The following is a 22,017-nucleotide window of genomic DNA, read 5'->3' on the forward strand; positions in this document are numbered from 1 at the left end:
ATGAATTGCGTAGTTGAATGAAGTAGACTTCAACTATACAAGATGCATACCAATCAGAACCCTGGCTGATAAAGGTGGTATTACTTCCTACTTCACATATTTATTCCTTTATGGTAAGAATTCAACCAACAAAATGGACTTCAACCAGAGAAGATATATATTCCAAGGAACAATTAACTTTAAAACCTCTTTAATTAAAAAGTTAAATTGAAAACATCTCCCCAAATTAAGTTTATCGTCTGCCAAAAAAATTAATGCTTCGAAACTGGATTTTAAAAATTAACATCATCAAATAGAAAGTACTCAGGATTTCCAAAGATATGTAAGGAGTTCTTAATCTTAAAAACAAAAAACCAAAAAAACAAAAACATGACAATTTCTATAGATATATATCTTTTAACAGCAGTAAGAAATGGCCCACAAAACAGTGTAAAAAGTTGTAAGGCAATGAAATTACAAATTAAAAGTAGTGGTAATAAATTTAATAAACTATAAAGGAAATTAATGCATGCTTGCTATAGAAAATTCAACATAATAAATTAGTCTTTTCTTAGATATTAAAAAAATCCAATAAAACAAAAGTACTTTCAACCCCACCTCTATGATCAATCTTTGTGGCTAACTAAACAAGTGAAAATAATTAGCTAAAACAAAGAAACAAAAAATAAGATACAAAACCATATTATCTTAACTAAATATCTTAAAATATACATTCATTTGCAAATCTCTTGATCTGGGACTACTGTTTTTTACTATGGGGCCTCTGACATAGAATGAAGATGCCTAGATTTTTACAATTTCTCCCCTGTCTTTCACAGCTGTCTTGCTCAGGCAAGTTGGCAAAAATTACTTTAAGTACCTGTCCTTATCAAGTAGTTCTTAAGCAAGGAAACATTCAATGGTTTAAAAAACAAAACTTTTTTTCACATTCACATTTTGTTCATTTACATAACACTTTCTTGCAAAATTACTTTGTTAAAATAGTAAGAACAACTAATAGGCAAATTTGAGAACAAGTAATTAACTGCTGGATGTAGTAGAGGGAACACTTGTAGACATACCACAGCAGAAACAGTAACAACCTTAGTGCACTCAAGAGTAGGATCCAGGAAGTTTTAGAAGAGGAATATAAAAATAAAGGGAAGATAAAGTTTTAAGAATTACTACAGTATATGAAGTTTACAAGAGATATTTATCACTGTAGAACAGAATGTTAACTCCAATACATAATCTAACCCATTAGCCATAAACACAATGTCAAAAGTCTTCAAGAGCATGAAGAACATCTGAATAAACTCCAAATAAGGCCAGAAAAATGTGTCATTGACTAAGGATATTCATACTCATAAGGATGGTGGATTTTGAAGGTCATAATTCACTTTAATCATAATGCCTTTATTATCCATGAAGTGTGTCTTATGAGTGGGGCCCAATAAATGGGGTGGGGGGAGGTGCTGGGGGAAGAGAATAATAATTAAATCCCACATGAAGTGCTTAGAAAAAAGGCTACAAACATCACTATGGCTAACTCAGATATGCTAATATGGTCTCCAACCCAGACATAGGCATTAACCAAATTTGGTAAAGGCCTGGATGATCAAACAGTTGACCCCATTCTACCTCATTCTTACTTTTAATAACTACCCTGTATAAGGGGAACTGCTGCTAATGGGGATGCACTGGGAATATAAATAGGATAAATATAAAGCAAATGCTGAGCTCCCTGTTCTGGCCTGGCTTATGTATTAAAAGTAAATCTTATATGATTCCAGTTTGCCTAATGTTTCTCCCCTACCTTGGTCTTGATTTTCTGGTCAACAAAGTAGAAAAAAGATATTTGCAATGGGGAATAATCTGTTGAATGAAGTGTTCCATTTCACAAACAACACTGGGGTATAGTTTTAAAGTTCATCTAAAAAAATGCTATAAAATACCTTTAGCACCAGCAAGGAGAACAGATGCCACAGGAAGACAGCTCAAAAGAGTAATGGATCCTAATGCCAAATTTATTTCCACAGAGATGGAGGGTATGCACACCAAAAAAGGACATATTTGATAAAATAAGTTTGACAACTGAAGCAGAAGTAGAGACTAGGCTGAGAAAAGAACACTAGCTTCCAACTTGACTGAAGCTTCCTCAAATGTATCTGGGTCAACCATCACACAAGCAGGTATTAATGGCTAAAACAGAGCAGAAGAACTTTGTTCTTCTTTAGAACAGGGCTCTGCAAACTTGTTTTTGCAAACGGCCATATAGTAAATGTTTTAGATTTTGTGGGCTATGTGGTAGTCACTCTACCACTATGTAGCCCATAGTAGAGTACTATATAGCCCATAGTAGAGTACTATATAGTACTACTATGTGGTAGTCAACTCTACCACTGATGGATAAAAGCAGCCACACCCAACATGCAAATAAATGAGCAAGGCTGTGCTCCCAGAAGCAAGAAAATCACTTGAACCCAGGAGTTTGAGGTCGCTGTGAGCTAGGGTGATGCCATGGCACTCTAGCCTAGGCAACGGAGTGAAACTCTGTCTCAAAAAAAAAAAAAAAAAAGTTTTATTTATGGACACTAAAATTTTAATTTCTTATAATTTTTATATATCACACAACATTATCCTTCTTTTAAACATTTTTAACCATGTAAAAATGTAAAACATTCTTAGTTTAAGTGCGAAACAAGAACAAGTGATTAGCCTATAGGCTAATGTTTGCTGACCCTCCCTCCCTCCATTCCTTTTTTTTTTCAGACAGAGCCTCAAGCTGTTGCCCTGGATAGAGTGCTGTGACATCACAGCTCACAGCAATCTCCAACTCCTGGGCTCAAGCGATTCTCCTGCCTCTGCCTCCCAAATAGCTGGGACTACAGGCGCCTGCCACAATGTCCAACTATTTATTTATTTATTTTTTTTGGTTGCAGCCATCATTGTTGTTTGGCAGGCCTGGGCTGCATTCGAACCCACCAGCTCAGGTGTATGTGGCTGGCACCTTAGCCGCTTGAGCCACAGGTGCCGAGCCAGATATGATAGTTTCTAGTGTGCTAGACTGGCTAGAGTTCACACATATCAGAAATTCCCAAATATTACTTTAAGAGGTTTAAGTAAGAGAAAATCCCATTTAGTCCTTTACTACTACCACTAGTGCTGAATAAAAAGGATAAAGTAGCATGCTTTAGATACAGGAGCAAGGAGAACAAAGTCCCAGAGGTAGAAAAGAGCAGATCCATCTTGAGCTGCAATGAAGACAGTAGCACTGAAGAACAGTATAAATGAAGAAGAAATAACATGGGGGTAAATATGGAGTAAACTCCAATGAAATTCATACAAATCCATAACTTTTTAAGAGAGTTAGACTAATGAAAGCACTAGGGTGCCCTGTAGAGCTTTGTACCACTGCAACGAAGGAGTCAGCTTAAAACAAGAACCTTCTGGAGGATCCCCAACTTTTAAAGAGAAACAAGTTGAAGACATTCAGTAGTAAACACAGTAAAAGGAGGAAAGGTATCAGGAATAGAGCCCAAAGTCCAGGACAGAATCAAGAAGAGAAGAAAGCAATGAATGGAACCCTGATTAAAAACATTCAGAACCCCAGGGAAAGGGGAACCTGATAAGAGATGACTGGATGGATTTCAAAACTGCTATAAAAAACTAAATACTATGAACTTCCTGTTCCTCCCTATTTTGAATTAAGAGTGGCTCTTACATTTACCCTGTTCTGATACCACCATTGTATATTGATTATGTAACGGGTAGGTAAAATGTCTTTAATTTACAGTCTCTGGATGGAGAGAAGCCACATCAGAGGACCCTTATCTCCATCTGGACCTGATACAGATCACAACCTCAGGAACTTCAAGTATCATTCTATAATTAGGATGAGATTTGGGGAAGATATCTGTGAATGTTTCTTTTTGTTTTTAAATAGGGATTCACTGTGTTGCCCTGGGCTAGAGCTCCATGGCCATAGCCTAGCTCACAGCAACCTCAAATTTCTGGCTTAAGAGATTCATGTGCCTCAGCCTCCGGAGAAGCTGGGACTACAGGCATCTGCCACAATGCCTAGCTAACTTTTTCTATTTTTTTAGAGATAGGGTCTCACTCTTGCTCAGGCTGGTCTTGAACTCCTGAGCTCCAGGGGTCTGCCTACGTTAGCCTCCCAGAGTGCTAGGATTACAGGCATGAGCCACTATACCAGCCTGTGAAAGTTTTTTATATGTGAGAAGCATGTGTATTATTATGGTCACAGGGCATTCTGCAATAGGTTGCTTGTAATGACGGCTGTAACAATTCCTCTCATTCCTGAATGAAGGTTCCTTGTATAATGTGACTTTGTAGCTCCTCCTACCAAAAATGGAGTCTCCACCCAATAAGTAAAAGAAGAGTAACCCAAAATTATTTTTATTTAGGATATAAAAATATAAGTTTATTTTATATTAGAGAGATGGAAGAGAGTGGGGGTGGGGAATGATAAGAAAGAGAGAAAGAAGAGAGCAGAGAGCAGGGAGTGAGAGAACGGAAGATGTGGGAGGGGTAGAAGAGGCCAAAGAAGGAAAGAATGCCCACCCAGAATTCTTGAATTGCAACAAGACCTAGGAGATGCTTAAGGGATCTTGATTGATGATTCCCCAGTTTTAAGCAGAAATAAATCTCTGAAAAAAGCTTTCAGATTCTCCATTTTAGGGCCCAAAGTCACCCATTGGCTATCAAATAGTAAGTTCACAATCAAAGATCAAATGCATAAGAAGGCAAACCATTATGAACTAAAAGTCACAGGAAATAGACAATAGATTTAAGAGCTGTAGATATAAGAATTGTCCAGCAGAGACTACAGGTATGAATACATATGTTTAAAGAAACAAGGGATAAAATCACAAAGATAACCACTCAACAGGAGGCCATTAAGAATGAACAGATAAATTTAGAGGGGGAAAGGAAACAAATAATACAATGACTGTTAAAATTTTAAAAAATTGTATTGATGAGCCAGATGCAATGGCTCACGCCTAAAATCCCAGCGCTTGGGACGCTGAGGTGGGTGAAATGCCTGAGCTCACGGGTTCAAGACCAGCCTGAGCCAGAATGAGACCTTGTCCCTAAAAATAGCCAAGTGTAGCAGGCGCATGTATTCCCAGCTACTCTGGAGGCTAAAACATGAGAATCGCTTCATCCCAAGAAATAATCAGAGAAGTAGAAGATACATCTGAATACATTACCCAAAATATGGCAAAGGAATAGGAAAATGGAAAAGAGATAAAGTGATAAGAAGGACATGAGAATGTCCAACATACGCCTATTCAGAATGCCTGAAATGTAGTATAATAATATTAAAGAAAGATAGTATTTTAAAAGAGACAACAATATGAACTTTCTAGATTAGTAAACCAAGAATCTATAGACTCAGGATGCACAATATAACCCAAGCAAATAAACTAAAAGAAATCCACACAAAATTTGTGGTGTAACTTCCCAATGCCAAAGACAGAGGTAGTAATCAGATAAAAAAGAGACCATTTAGAAAGGAAAAATAAAATGAACAACAGCTAGGTATAGTGGCTCATGCCTATAATCCTAGCACTCTGGGTGGCCAAAGCCAGATTGCTTGAGCTCAGGAATTCGAGACTAGCCTGAGCAAGAGCAAGACCCCATCCCTACTAAAAGTAGAAAAAAACTAACCAAGCATGTGGTAGTCCCAGCTACTCAGGAGGTTGAGGCAGGAGAATGGCTTGAGCCCACAAGTTTGAGGTTGCTGTGAGCTATGATGCCATAGTACTCTACCAAGGGTGACAAAAGATTTCTCAAAAGCAATAGTGGGAGCCAGAAATAATATACTTAATCTTTCAAGTTTTGAAAAAAGAAAATATTTCTAAAATTGTGTACCTATCAAAATTAACTTTTAGGACCATGATGGAAAAATTAAGTGCACTGAAAATGAATAAAATTAAAAACTATCATTTAAATATGGTATGATCATCATCAAAGGTTGGCAAACTTTTTCTATAAATGGTCACACAGTAATATAAAATATGGCTTTAGGGGCCATATAGTCTCTGTTGCAATTACTCAACTCTTTGCAAATGAGTATGTATGACTGTGTTCCAGTAAAAATTTATTTAGGAAGACAGGTGGACAGCTTTGGCCTGCCAGATATAGTGTGCCAAAACCTAGTATAGATGGAAAATGAAAACATCCTTTGACCAACAAAGGATACAGAATTTCAGTTAGATTAGGAAGAATAAGTTGAGGAGCACAACATGGTGTCTATACATATAAAGTACTACAATGTGGTAGTTATAGCCATGAAGGCCATATTGTGCTGGCATTTTTTATAAGTACACAAACAAGATTACTGACTTAAGACTAAACATATAAATTTTTTTTCATTTATTGAGGTCTTACTATGTATTGGTTAGAAGACAAAGCATTATGTCTTATACTGTAGTTAGTAAAAATGTATTTTATTTTCAAAAATTGAGAGTAGATTTTAAGTTTTTCTTTTTTAAGATAATTGAAATACAACTTTATTCTGATTTTAAACGAAGAGGAATGGGAATGACAATGACAAACAAGATTTCACCATTGGATATTGTGATGTGACTGTAGCAGTCTCATATTTGAAACTCAAGAAGGAATCGACTGCATTCCAAACAGCTAAATATGCAGGTCCAAACAATGAAGGTATTTTTTTTTTAAACTGCCACATTCACTCCGAAGCCCATTCATCTCCTGATTTTAAGCATTCTAACCACAAAAAATTAAGAATGTGAGATAGTGAATATCTTAATTCAATTCAATTCCACTAAGTACATAGTAAATACATGCAATTTAAAAAATACAAATTAATATGTAGCAAAATCATTAAAAATTCAATTTATAAGGTGGCTAGATATAAAGTCAACATATGAAAATCAATTTTCATTTCTAAGCACTAGCAATAAAAAATTTTAACTTAAAAAAATACTATGCTCACTATTTTGAGGTGTTTAGAATACTTTGAGGTATCCAGACATCAACCAAACAAATGATAACAAAAAGTAAAAAAAATTTGAAAAACAGTAAATTTCGATGAGACATTAGAGTATTGTATGGAGAAATATTCCACATTTATGAATAGGAAGAACTGGTATCAGAAAGATGTCTAGTCTTCTCTACGTAATATAATTAATAACCAAGCTTCCAAATGGGCTTCTTATAGAACTTGCAAAGTGTTGTAAAATTTATTTGGCAAAACAATGGGGCAAGAATTGTTGAAACATTCTTATAGAACAGGAGTATATCCAACCTTTTTTCTTTTTGCTGTACATTAAAAAATAAGAGTTATTTGGGGCCACATATTAAATACACAAACACTAATGAAAGCTGATTAGAAAAAAAGGGGGGCCGTGTATACTTTTTTTGTGATGTCCTACACCAAAGATAACCCCAAAAAAAGTCCTCATAAAATCAGCATGTGCCCCATGAGTTGCCAGCTGGACACCCCTACATATAGAAGGAAGGAGCATACTTTTCCTACCAGGTATGAAGATTTATAAAGTTAAAAGTTACAAGAATTAGGTTTTATTTAGTGCAACGACTGACCAACTAATGAAATAGAAAGTTCAAAAAGAGATCCACAAAAGCAAGAAATTTTAATACATAACAGACAAGTGATTTAGATCAATAGGAAACATTCAAGAATAATGTCCACAAATTCAACTGAAAGACTTGGGACAAGACCCCCACTCTGTCCTGAACTACGACGACCCCAATCAACCGCAAGAGACAGCACTTGATGCAATCAGCAAGAGGGTTTTATTCCAGCATGCTGGGGCTTAGCTCGTAACTCTCTCAGGAGCAGAGGAGTCAAGCCCCGAACAGCAGGTTTTACAAGCTTACAAAGGCAAAAACCACAAAGTAGGGAGGGGTAGCAGACGTGGCAGGGGCTTTAACCACAAAGCAGGGAGGGGGTAGCAGACATAGCAGGGGCTTTCTAGATAAGAAGAACTCTGGTTCATTACTCAACTGTCTTAAGACAAGATTAACAGTTAAACATTTGCTTAGCTCTTTTATCTGCTTCAGCTAGGGGCTATCTCCTGGAACAGTTACAAAAGGTCTCATTCTCATGGTAGGGGGCGAGAGGTGCTGTTACATGGCTGGTTCCCCCCCCCCCCCACCTTTTGGATTTGGTAGTACTTTCCTTCACAACAAAATGCTAAGACAATGGATTCTCCAGTTTAAAAAAAAGAAAAAATACCCCCAGATATTTCCTTTTCTGGTACCAAAACTTACAGTAGATATTTTGATTCCCTTCAGAAAATGATAAGCATTCAAATTCAAATCAAATGTTAAAATAAATATTCTAAAACCCACAGAGAGCAAAAGAAGAGCATATAAAACCATCCATAGCCTATGCTTTTAATATAATGAAGAGACAACACTCAAACTTCAATTGACAAGTAAATAGAAATACAAAAATCCAAGACCAGCAAAATCAACTACAGAGCCCTTACTATAAGAAGAAAATCAAAAGAAATTACATGGAAGAGGGAGGATCCTGGTAGTTGTGTAACACAGACATCAACTACGGTTCCCCCCCAGCAGCAGATTTAAGTAGCACTGAGAAGGGGGAGTTATCCCTTTGAATCTTGGTAGATAAAGGAGAGGAAGAAATAAAAGATAAGGGCTCTATTGAAACAAGATGGTAATCACAGAATGAGAAGCAGAAAACCTCCCCCAAGTCATTCAGTAAAGAAACTGCTTTTCACTATATCAACAGAAGAGGGCATTCTTGAACTAAGAAACAGAGCAAACCTTTTTTCTTGGCCCCACAGAACTGTTATTTATGGTCCAGGAAAATCCAGTACATTATCATAAACAAAATAAATAATCTAACATCTATATTAGGCTACAAGAAGAAAAAAACAAAGAATGAAAAGATGTTCTGATAAAAGTTAACTACCTCAAAAAAAAAAAAAAAAAACCCTACAAGAAACCAACTACCAAATAGATTTTCACTGCCAAATAGATTTTTAGTTTTTACTGCAACACTCTAACCCAACACAGATGCAAGGTAATTAAACAGCAATGGTGGGTATAAAAGAAAAGATAAATCAGACTATCAAATACTCTGAATAGATATGGAAGATACAAAATGTAACTGGCTAAAGTCACAAAAGAATTTTCTTTTAAAAGACAAACTCATCTTAGAAGTATACAAGCATTAACTATTCAAGAGAGAATAAATACTGTACATACTGGTTTGAATAAAAAGGGCTATAAAAATATTCCTAGGTCATTTTAGGAAGTTTGAACATAGAAATGAAGTGGTTAAAGAACGTGAACATGTAAGTTAAGAATAAATTTACAGGGAAAAAAAAAAAAAAGCTAGAGAAACAAGGTAAATAACACCACAAAGAAATCAGACAAATCCAGAACACAGGACAATATCATAAGACAACTGGCCAAGATGCTTTGAAAAGTCACTGTCATGGAAATAAAAATATGTGAGGGGACTATTTTATAGGTAATATTGTAGAATTTTCTTGCATATGATAATGATATTACAGTTTAATGGAATATACCTTTTAAGTGTTAGGGGGTGAATATTAAGTAATTACAAGTAAAATGTCATGATGGCTACAATTTACTTTCTAATGGTTATAATATTTTTTAAAAGAATGCAAGGGAATATATCTACAGAGAAAGAATTCACACAAATATGGGAAATCAATGGTTATCAAATCTAGGTGGTAAGTGTTCACTGCATGTCAACTCTGCTGTATACTTGAAATTTTTCATAATTAAAAGTATGGGACATCACTCATTATAAAGCTAGCATAGGTACAAATAGATCAGGAAAAAAGGAGAAAAATTCTAGAAACTGATCAAAATACATAGGGTAGTATTTCAATGTAATGAAATAAAAAATGTTTTATTTAATTGCATGGAAATCATTCCCCATGTATAAGAAACAAATTAAAGTGGATATTACATTACCTTATACAAAAACAAATTTCAGATGTACTAAACAAACTAAATATAAAATAATTTTTTACACATGAAAAAATGCTCATCATCCTGAAAAATCAGAGAAATGCAAATCAAAACCACTTTGAGATCTCATCTAACTTCAGTAAGATTAGCCCACATCCCAAGATCCCAAAACTATAGGTGTTGGCGTGGTTGCAGAGAGAAGGGAACGCTTCTACACTGCTGGTGGGAATGCAAGCTAATATGACCTTTTTGGAAAGAAGTTTGCAGAACACTCAAGGAACTAAAAGTAGACCTACTGTTCGATCCTGCAATTCCTCTACTAGGTATATACCCAGATGATCAAAAATTATTTTACAACAAAGACATTTGCACCAGAATGTTTACTGCAGCCTAATTCACAATAGCCAAGACATGGAAACAGCCCAAGTGCCCACCAACCCATGAATGAATTAACAAATTGTGGTATATGTACACCATGGAATACTATGCAGCCATGAAAAATATGGAGACTTCACACCTTTTATGTTTACCTAGATGGAGCTGGAACATATTCTTCTTAGTAAAGTATCTCAAGAATGGAAAAAAAAGTATCAAATGTACTCAATACTACTATAAAATCAATATATAATCACCTATATGCTCATATGAATGGCAAAACATAACTACAGTCCTGAAAGTAGAAGGGAAGAGGAGAGAGAGGGAAGGGGAAGGTCTTTGGGGGAACCTCACCTAATGTACATGATGCAATGGTACATTTCAAAAATATTAAGAAATGAGTATAATTGTGATGCATGTGTTACTTAGTTCAATGTAAACATTTCACATTGTATATTGAAGCAGTACCCTGAACCCCATAAATGTATCAATGTACAAAGTTATGATTTAATAAAAAATAATGTTTTAGATTAAATGAGACTAGTTTTATAACCTTGAGATTGAATAGTAATCTATAAGTCAGCAAATGTGGAAATAAAAAATGATATTTTACCTAATACAAAACTTTTAAAATTTCATAGAAAAATGTAATAGACAAAGGAGACAGTGAGGAAAAATTTGTAACTTTTAACAAAAGAATAGAAGGTCTAATCTTTAAAAAAAAATTCTAACAGGCTGAAGAGAAGACAAAACAATATGTAACTCATAGAAGATGATGTGCTAATTCCTATTGATGGATTTAAATATTCTAAACCTCATTAGAATATAAATTTCAGGAAGACAGGGCCTGTTCTTCTTCACTGACATTTCTCAGAGATTACTAAAATAGCACCCCACTAAAAGACTTCAATAAATATTTACTAGCTCCTGGCCAGGTGGACAGGTGGATAGAAAAATGCAAATTAAAAGGAAATACCATTTTTCACCCTTCAAAATGGCAATGATTAATGAGGCTGTTATATTCAATACTGGAGATGGTAAGACAACATCTTTACTAAAATTAAAAACACATACAATCTAAAATCAATTCTATTTAAAGGAACCTGATCTGTAGAATAAAAGCAGCAGAATGTCAAAATATAGAAGTATATGGAGATCTGCATTCTTTGTAATGGCATAAAGTTGCAAGCAATGTGAATGACAAACACAGAGAAACTGTTTATTAAATCACAGTGCATCAATAATGTGGAATACCTAGAGCTATTAAAAGGATGCAATAGGCCAGGTGTGGTGGCTCATACCTGTAACCCTAGAACTCTGGGAGGCTGAGGCGGGTGCATTGCTTGAGCTCAGGAGTTCAAGACCAGCCTGAGGAAGAGGGAGAACCTATCTCCACCAAAAACAGGAGAAACTAGCTAGATGTTGTGGTGGGCACCTGTAGTCCCAGTTACTTGGAAGGCTGAGGCAAGAGGATCACTAATGTTTGATGCTTTTTTTCATCAAACCTTCTTTGCCATGAAGAATAAGAGCTGTTACATCCTTTTATTTTATTTCATTTATTTATTTTTATTTTTTGGAGACAGTCTCTTTCTGTCCCCCTCAGTAGAGTGCAGTGGCATCATAGCTCACAGCAACCTCAAACATCAAAGAATGTTTGATGAAAAAAAGCATCAAACATTATTTAATGTTACTATGTGTTTACTATTATATTTAATATGGGAAAAAATAAATCTCAGTGCCCACATAAATGAACAAAGTGATAGTATTTAAGAGGCTTACATATCAAACTTAACATGGGTTGTCTCAGGGATATGAGATTATAAAGGAAATGTTATTAATTTTTTTTAATCTCCATTGTTTAACAATGAGCATGACATTTATATTTAAAAAAATAAAACTATGTCTTTTAGTTCTTTTCATTAGTAAGAAACACATAAATTGGTTTTAAAAAAGAGAAATGACAAGCTAATGAAAAAAATAGTTTTCACAGAAAGAATGTTTGCTTCTTACCAAGCCAACTAATTAGAATGTATATGATACATATAATCCTGAGGTTGGAGTTATTACAACTTCTACTTTGTATTAATCAAGAATAATAAGGCTAATGGAAAATTCTTCATTTGTGAGATCTTTATTAATGGTATTTCCATCTTTTGTGAGGCAAACTTTGCATCAATTTATGTTCCTATAAAGCCCTTCAACTTTCTTAACACATGAGTTTTAGATAAAAAAAATATAGGCAGATGAAGTATGGAGAATCAAAATGTAATAAAATTAACACTGGTTAGTGGAATAATCGGCATAATTACTTTTTTAAGTTTAAAAATCATGAATTAAATATTCTATTTAGCCTTCTTGGTGCTTTATTAGGAGTACCGCACATAGTAAGTGCTATATACAAGTAGAGATAAGAACAATAACTTAACTCTAGAGAGTCTGGGTCTTCAGTTTGCCTGTTCTATCTCAATCACAATTGTTTGTGTATATTAACATTCTGAATGCCTCAAAAAATAAACCCGCGTAATGCACATAATGAAATTTGTCACTTCAAGTCTTCAACAGGAGGTAAAACAAAACTGAAGTCACTGAAAATAACTACAGTACAACATATAGATTCTTACACAAAGTAAGAAATAAGGGAGCTTACTGATCTATATTTGTAACAATTTATGCTATTTACTCAAGTCATATTTACCTTAAAACCAAAGTTAAGACAGATAGTATCAGGACATCTTACAATGGATAGTCAATGATCTGGGATTCACAGTAATTTAAGACTTGTGATTGGCTAATACCTACCTTTCAAATTTCAATAATAGTGTTTTGCTATATGGGATAAAAATTAAAAATATGTATCATATGCACTATTACTTAGGAGGTAACCCAGAAATCAACAAACAAGAAGCCCTTGACAATGCGCCAAACACTCAAGTTTTCATCTCATCATTGTTAATAACCAACATGGGCATATCATTCAGCTCTCTGAGGCTCAGTCTCTTCCTGAATCTGGGTCACATCATTTTTAAAACCCCTTCAGGGCTATAATCTTTTGGCTTAGTATCTTTCCCTGTTGGTAAGGGAAGAAAATAAGTAAAATGAAAGCACACAAACAAAAATGCTATTTTGTTTTACATAAAGTTGAAAAACAAAAAAATTGAGATCTACTCGTCAAAAATTTGGATTCCAGAATTAAATAAATTCAGCTTGGCACTGATAGTTCAGCGGTTAGGGTGCCAGCCACATACACAGGGGCTGGCGGGTTTGAACCTGGCCCAGGCCTGCTTAAACAACAACAACTACAACAACAACAACAAAAAATAACTGGGCATTGTGGCAGGTGCCTATAGTCCCAGCTACTTGGGAGGCTGGGGCAAGTGCATCACTTAAGCCCAAGAGTTTGAGGTTGCTGTGAGCTGTGACACCACAGCACTCTACTGAGGGAGACATAGTGAGATTCTGTCTCAAAAGAAAAAAAAAGAATTAAATAAATTCTTAAAATTTTATTAAATGTATATATATTGATTCTCAGGATCTGCATTTGTTTAAAAGACAAATCTTGCTGTTTGCATGATGGGAAAAATGAGAATGATTGGTATAATTTGTAGAAAATACTAAATGACGTAAAACAAATATAAATACCCTAAAGATGAGAAGTACTACTGAATTTAAAGTGGTGGTAATTACCTAACTATAAGAAATGAAAGTAAAAACTATTTCAAGGTAATCTTAGACATTAGATGGAAACAACAGAGAGAAAATACTCTCTCCACTTGAATGAATGAATGAATGAGAAAGAACAAGAGAACTTCGAGAACTGATGATTTGGTCAAAGACATATCTCAATGATTATACATAAGCCTGAAGGGAGTCACTAACCTCAAAATCTGGTATTAGTTATAAACAACAATTACAATCTACTGTTTTTTAAAAATAAAAATAGCCAAATGTTTGGTACAGGAATAGGGATATTGTAACTCAGAAAATTAACGTAAAGAAGGTAATTTGGATAAGAGAATACTAAAAAGGATTTCTATTTACAATATAAAAAATAAGGTTTGCTTATTTTCAAACATTCTCATTTTCTAGGAATCATACTAGTTGAGCTTTAAAATGGCTGACTTATAAGTGCCAAAAAGTAGTAAGCATTACTGTAGATTATAATCTCAGAGCTATGCGATCTAAAAGAATCTTTATTTATCAATAGAGATTAGTGTGATGGTAGTACAGCAAAATGACATTTGTGCTTTGCCCACTTATTCAATGGGTGACTCTGGGCAAGTTACTTAACTTCCACACATTGTAGTTTGCTTATCAATAAAACAAGGATAGGAAAGTACCCAACTCAGGGGTTTTGAGATTTAAATGAAAGAACATATATAAAAATACTCAAGATTTTAAAAAAATTTTTACCTAAAATATTAGAAAAACAAAGTATTTTAAACAATCAGCTACCCTCAGCAAATGTATTCCAAACCATTAAGCTAAAAGAAGAGTAAAGTATGTTTCTCTAAATTTCTAATATGATGTTATAAATGTTATCTAGAAAATAAACCAACAGAATTCACTTTATCCCTATTCTAATTAGCATGATGCAAAGATAACATTTTTGACATCTGCATAATATGAAATTTTACAGAAATGATATATTGATATGAACCTAGCCGTAGCCTTTTTTTTCGGTTCTTACAATTACAATATTAAGAACAGACTGGCATACTGAGGCCAAAGAACAAAGGAAACAAACATACACTGAAGATTAAACAAAGATTTATGAGCTTTAATTAATTGGCTAGAATACTTTGCTAAAAATAGCATTAATCTCTAATCTTGATATATACCTCTAGGAGAAGTAAATTGTATTCCAAATTTTTAAAAGTAGATTCAGTCCAAAGCAGCTCATTTTATTTTGATTATCTTACCTGAAAAGAGATTTGTCAAACCCAGTGGGTCTGTGACTGGTTTATGCCACTACTATGCATCTTCACCTACCATATTCTTCTAATAGGAACTAATCCCTCTAATTTATTATACACCTAGGAGTAGCAAACAAAATGTTGAGACTAAATAATCATCATTCCATACAAACTTACAGGAAAGAAAATATATAGTCAAAAAAAAAGAAAAAAGATTCTACAACTTTAAGAAAACTTTCTACAGCTAAATTTAAAATCTGTTTCAGCCAAGACCAGAAAATTTAAAGTTAATTTTTCAAAGGACTGACAGCCAAGAATGGCATTAATTTCAAAAGCAATATTAATATCCTCTGTCTAGTAACTTTTTTCTTAGATAGAAAAATGGGCAGTGAACCTAAATGAGCCATAACAAACAAAAGAAACGGGATGTATCTACAAGTGCCAAAAAATATTGTGAAAATAAAAAGAGGAGAAGAAAAGGGAGAGAAGAATGAACGCTGCTCTCTTATTTGTATCAAAGAAGCTCTGCCTGCATAAATGATATAATTTGTGTTAGTAATTAATGACTAAATCACGAAAGTCTACCTAACATTTTTTTATCTGGTAGGACTATAAACTATAGACTGGAGGTGGAGACCATTAAGAAAGTTTCTCATTTTTAAAAAAGAGTATCTGATTATCTCAATAAGTGATTTGTGATAAATAAATTAAATCTCAATTTTTCATCTAAGATAGTAAACCATAAAAAAGAACTAATTATAAACCATTGATCCAGATTCATAAAAATGTTAAATATTATCACTATCTCAATTAATACGTTCTAAATCAAGTAAGATAGTTCATGAAATTATAATAATATCATAGATCAGAATTCTATAATTCAAAATCAAGAAAAATATTTCCCCTGTAATGACTGAAGATAAGCATTTCTCATAAAAAGAAGAAACCACAGAATGTCATATATATTTTACTAGAGGTAAGAATGTGCGATAGAAACTATCGTGTAATAAGGATATCATAACTAACGTTCAGATGAGAACACAATTTTATAATTACAAGACAAAAGAATAATTAAAATTCTGAAGTGCGAGTAACTCAAAATATCCAGGAGACATTTTTATTTCAGGGTTATCTATGTGTATGTAAATATACATATGTGTTTTATGTGCTGTATATATAACATCTTTCTTATTAGTTATATAACACATAAGATAGTTAAAATGAAATATTTATGATAGTTTTTTCATATATAAAATACCATATGACTCAGGAAAAAATTGGGGGTTGTATAGAAAGATCAAGGGAATACAACTCCTTATAAAATCTGATCAAAATATGCAGTTTATTATTTTTCCTTTTTCGTTTTTAATAAAAGCCCTCCTATTGACAAAAAGAACAAACAGAAATCCTTAAGACCATGATCTTCCCACCAGTCATTGTAAGTAAGAAAAAATGTTTTTCCCAAATACCATAACTAAAACACAAATTTATTTAGATGAGGAAAGAAAGGAAAAGAAAAAGAGATTACCATCCGTTTAGCATTAAACATTTACCATTATCCTTACAGACTGATCTCAGAAAGATCCAGCAGAAACTAACACCTGAAATGTACTCATGTATTTCTAATTAGCATACAAAAAAAATCCATAAAAAATTTAAACATAAACAATATGCTGGAAACAATACTAATGATCAAAGAATATATTATGGGTTGTACAACTGCATAAAACCTGTGCTTTTCTCATCTTCCTATTATTATCTAATCCAGAAACCATTTCAGAGGCAATTTTTCTTGACCACCACCCATTTCCTATTTTGACAAATGATTCAATATCCAGTATCTTCAACCGTTTTTAAAATATTGGAGAAAATAAGACTTACTACCTACATGAATGTGCAAAAACATTACATAATTCAGTATTTCTATAACAGCTATTGCATCTGAAAATTAATAGCCAAATTCTGAAAAACATGCTCTCCTTAAAAACCAAAAAACAACCCCCCCCAATTCCCTTAAATCTTCTCTTTAAAAATGATATCTGAAAAATAAATATCCACAAGATTAATTTACCCTCAAATTTACAGAAAATAGCAATATACAATATTTTAAACATTTTAAAAAGGCAGCACATTCTTCTGAGCATTGTAACAGACTCTCCAGATCTGGAATCATGCTGCAGTCATGAATAAACATATTCCTCTAAAGTTCTAAGTATGTTTGGCCATATCAAGGGCATGAAGCTTGCATATTAGATTTGAAATGGATATACATTACCTCCAACCTTCGGACCACCTGCTGAACCAGGCTTCCTTGCACTGTTGACAGGATTTCCGGATGTTTTAGGTGCAGGAACCTTGAAGGCTGAAGCAGCTGATGACGGCCTATTTCCATCCACTGATTCTTCATCATCAAAGCTTTTATCTGCACGATGCATTAGAAAAATGTATTTAAGAGAACTAAGCTTTGCTCCATTTTCTATAATACACAAAAATCAAATAAAGCCATATATAACATCATTTTCTTTGGTAAGATATATAAAGTAAAGGACCTTTGAATAAGCATTTACATATCGGCTAACATCATATAAAACAATCCTCTGTAATTTAAAATCAAAATGTAACTATCATATTTCCTACATATATAACATAAAACCAAATATATCAACACTAAGGGTAGTAAAAAGCTTTTTTTTTTTTTTTTTTTGCTACTCATACAAGCATTTTCTGCCAGCTCCTCCCATAGTGCATCTTCCAGCACGCCCTGCCTTATTCCTTATACCCAGACTCTGCAACTTACAATCACAGATCCGTTTGCAAATCAGTCGCCTCATTCCTCTGAAAGCTCTTAATTTCCCTCACCCTAGGACGCTCCCAATAGTTCACATGGCCAAATACAGTAAATTTGATACTAATCAAAGATTCTATCAAAAAAAGACAGAAACAACCACAGAACCACCACTGAGGTTTGTGCCGGCATTTTTCTTTCTCTTCCCTGCCCTAGGTGCTGTAACAGCCAATCAGCTACAAGGTGACATCATCTTATGGCAGCTACTGCGAGATGAAAGGTAAAAATTCTCCATGCATCTAAAAAATTCTCTATCCAGCTACAATCCCTATTCTATATCAAAATTTCAAAGACATTCAAATAATAAAGGTTTATAAATTTAAATTTATTTTCTATTTAATACTTATGAAAATTTATATAAATAGAAAATAAGGTTTATGCAATATTCTGCTGGGTGCTTATTATTGCATCAGTAAAGCATGGACTATCACAGAGCTCATTACTGTGCAAATGAACTCTGTAATCTTAAAATTTGCTGTTTATGTAGGCCATAGAAATCAAACTAAATAATTTATTCTCGTAAATGATTGTATAAATTCTACAAGGTTCCTTTAAGAATATAATGATCATGCTCATTTCATCTCCTTATATACAAATGAAACACCTCCTAACCGCCTCCAAATAAAAAAATCAAAAGCAATATGCTATCAGGGTTTTATTCCTCAGAGACAATGGTTTTCTCTAGGATCCTGCACAAACCAACCATGACAAACAAGATGGGCGAGGCAAAGAAGCAGCTTTACCACAGGCTTCAGATCAATATGCCAGAAATCTTTTTTTTTTCAATCTGCTTCCCTTACCTATAATCATCTAAAATGCAATAATCTCTGTAAAGGGATACTGTCAGTACAACCAAGTATATTTTAAAGAAAATACACCAAACTAATTTCAAGACTGTTTTATTTGTTGGAGGAAAAAATAATCCAAATTCCATTTTAGCAAGTGTTTTTCTTAATACAAGTTATAGGAGAAACGTATCTTCTAGTTAAAAAAAAATTTTTTTTTTTTTAGTGTAACAATATTAGGAAGCCAGTTTGGATAAATTAATGGGCTTAAAACCTATGCTGTACATAGATTCTCTGCTAAAAACACCAACACAATTCCAAATAAACTTTTTCCTCCACTATGTAAAAATACAGCTGAGACACAGTAGACACACAAATCCAGAGAAAGTTAGAAACTGAAACACAGAGTAGCCAGTGGTTCCCATGGAAACAGTCTTCTATTCCCGGACACACACAAGAATTGAGAAGAGTAAATATCCTTACCATTCAAAAAAAAAAAAAACTTCATAATATTCTCAAACTATGGGGAAATTAATTTCTAAACTTTTTAATTAAAATAGAGCAAAGTATACAACTCATACAGCTCAATGAATTTTCACAAAATGAACATAACAGTGTAACCAACATCCAGATCAATAAACAGATTACCACGACCATCCTGCAAACACCCTCAAGACTCCTAAAAGTCAGTATTTCCTACCAAGGCTAACTAGTCTTAAATTCTAACCATAGTTGGTTTTGCCCATTTTTGAATCTTATCTCTGAAAGAAATCACACAATATGTACTCTAAAATCAAGCTTCTTTCACTTGATGTAAAAAGATGTTTGGAAGTCATTTTTTCACTGCTTGTATTAATATTCCTCTAGTATATGAATGTACCACAATTAATAATATCCATCCTACTGTTGATAGACATTTGGGCTGCTGCCAGCTTAAGGTTATTATAAAATAGTGCTCCCCAGAGGTAAGCAAATAAAATTAAAGGTTTCTAAGGATTTGGGACTTAGCAGAGTAATTCATTTTAGATTAAAATAAGTCAAAGATGTATATTGTAATACCTAGGATAGTGGTCCTCAGATCAGCAATTGAGATCACTTGCAATGTGTTAAAAATGCAAATTGTTGGGCCCCAACCCAAACCTACTGAATCAGAAGCTCTGGATGTGCAGCCCAGCAATCTGTGTATTAGCAAGCCCTGCTATTGATTCTGATATATCAAGTTTAAGAACTCTAGGACAGGGTGACGCCTGTGGCTCAAGGAGTAGGGCGCCGGTCCCATATGCCGGAGGTGGTGGGTTCAAACCCAGCCCTGGCCAAAAACCATACACACACACACACACACAAAAAAAAGAACTCTAGGGCAGAGTATGGTGGACCTCTTCAAAGGATCACACAGAAAATATTTCAGGCTTTGTAAACCATACACATACGGTCTTTCTGTGCAACTACTCATTTATGACATTGTAGCACCAAAACAATGATACTATAGTCCAAATACAAGTCTAAGCCCAAATTTTTTAAAACAGGTTGCTTAAATGAGATATCTTTTATACATAAAGTCTATAAAGGTTAGAGAAAGCTAGACCATGGCAATCAAAAGCAAGCTAGTTTAGCTATATTAATTTAAAATAAAACAGCTTGAAGAAGTATTACTAGAAATAAAGGAGACAATAATGACAGAGAAAAAAATCAGAATCCTAAGTATTTATGCACCTACCAACACAGTTTCAAATACATAAAACAAAAATAGAAAAACTGCCTAGGTGGGTGGATTGCCTGAGCTCACAGGTTGGAGACCAGCCTGAGCCAGAGCAAGACCCTGTCTCTAAAAATAGCCAGGCATTGTGGTAGGTGCCTATAGTCTCAGCTACTTTGGGAAACTGAAGCAAGAGAGTTGCTTGAGCCCAAGAGTTGGAGGTTGGTGTGAACTATGATGCCAGGGCACTCTACTGAGGGCAACAATGTGAGACCCTGTTGCAAAAAAAAAAAAGAAAAAAGAAAGAAAGAAAGACTACAGAAAAAAATAATAAATTTACAAACATAGAAAAGTAGTAAATTTTTACCCTCCTCCAACAAGATCATATCTTTTTTGACTATAAGCTAAAAGAATTCGTGAAACTTAATTCATTACTGGCCCTAAAATTTAATATAATTTATATAAATATTATAAATATTCTGAGCTTAATTTTTTTCTTAATAATGAAATATCAGAAAAAAACAACAAAAAAAATAAATGTCAGAATAAATCTAAATTATTTTCTTTTTTTTTTTTTTTGTAGAGACAGAGTCTCACTGTACTGCCCTCGGGTAGAGGAGTACCGTGGCGTCATACGGCTCACAGCAACCTCTAACTCTTGGGCTTACACGATTCTCTTGCCTCAGCCTCCCGAGCAGCTGGGACTACAGGCACCCGCCACAACGCCCGGCTATTTTTTTTTGTTGTTGTTGCAGTTTGGCAGGGGCTGGGTTTGAACCCACCACCCTCGGCATATGGGGCCGGCGCCCTACTCACTGAGCCACAGGCGCCGCCCAATTATTTTCTTTCTAGCAGCTATCACTTCCTGAAATAATACACACCGATCTTTTTAAGTGGATTGGATACTTCTTAAACACAAGAACCTTGTTTTGTTTGTGTTTAAGAAGTAATGAACAATCCAAGGATGATTGATTATCACAGCCAACTAATTTCTCCATTTCTCATCTTGTCTCCTAGAATTTATTCTTAATATAGCAACCTGAGTTAACAAAGTCACATAATACCACTGTTCAAAATCCCCCTATGACTCCACAAAAAGGCCTACCAGTTCTCTAAGATCTCAGATATGTAGGTCTCTCCAACCTCATCTTCTGCTTGCTCTCTCTCTCACTTTTTCTCTAATACAGCCCTATCACCCTCACTGCTGTGAAACATGTCAGGGCCTTTGCACTTGTTCCTTCTGTCTAAAATGCTGCTCTTCTCATCTATAATATCCACACTGTTCAGTCAGCATCTTCATGTCTATTCATTCGTCTTCTCAATAAAGTTTTCCCTAGACACTGAAATTGCAGATATCCCAAAACCCTACTACTCTGACATACCCATCCATCCCCCTGCTTTCTTTTTTCTCTACCACATAGCAAAGCAATAAAT

At 34.3% G+C, this 22,017-nt stretch overlaps 1 protein-coding gene across 50 annotated transcripts in view; it reads right to left on the bottom strand.

The window, feature by feature from the left end:
• CLASP2 (cytoplasmic linker associated protein 2) overlaps nucleotides 1-22,017 on the bottom strand; it is a 238,037-nt gene that overhangs the window by 139,111 nt on the left and 76,909 nt on the right. For 47 of the 50 annotated variants that reach the window (XM_053598615.1, XM_053598620.1, XM_053598627.1 and 44 more), the window contains one exon: nucleotides 17,533-17,679. In XM_053598615.1, the coding sequence (XP_053454590.1) occupies nucleotides 17,533-17,679 (147 nt within the window). Of the gene's footprint in view, nucleotides 1-17,532; nucleotides 17,680-18,054; nucleotides 18,266-22,017 lie in introns of those variants that run through there. The other 3 variants (XM_053598637.1, XM_053598636.1, XM_053598640.1) reach the window with 3 other exon arrangements.

The sequence above is a fragment of the Nycticebus coucang genome, chromosome 8, assembly GCF_027406575.1.
Source record: "Nycticebus coucang isolate mNycCou1 chromosome 8, mNycCou1.pri, whole genome shotgun sequence".
In the NCBI taxonomy this organism is placed as follows: Eukaryota; Metazoa; Chordata; class Mammalia; order Primates; family Lorisidae; genus Nycticebus; species Nycticebus coucang.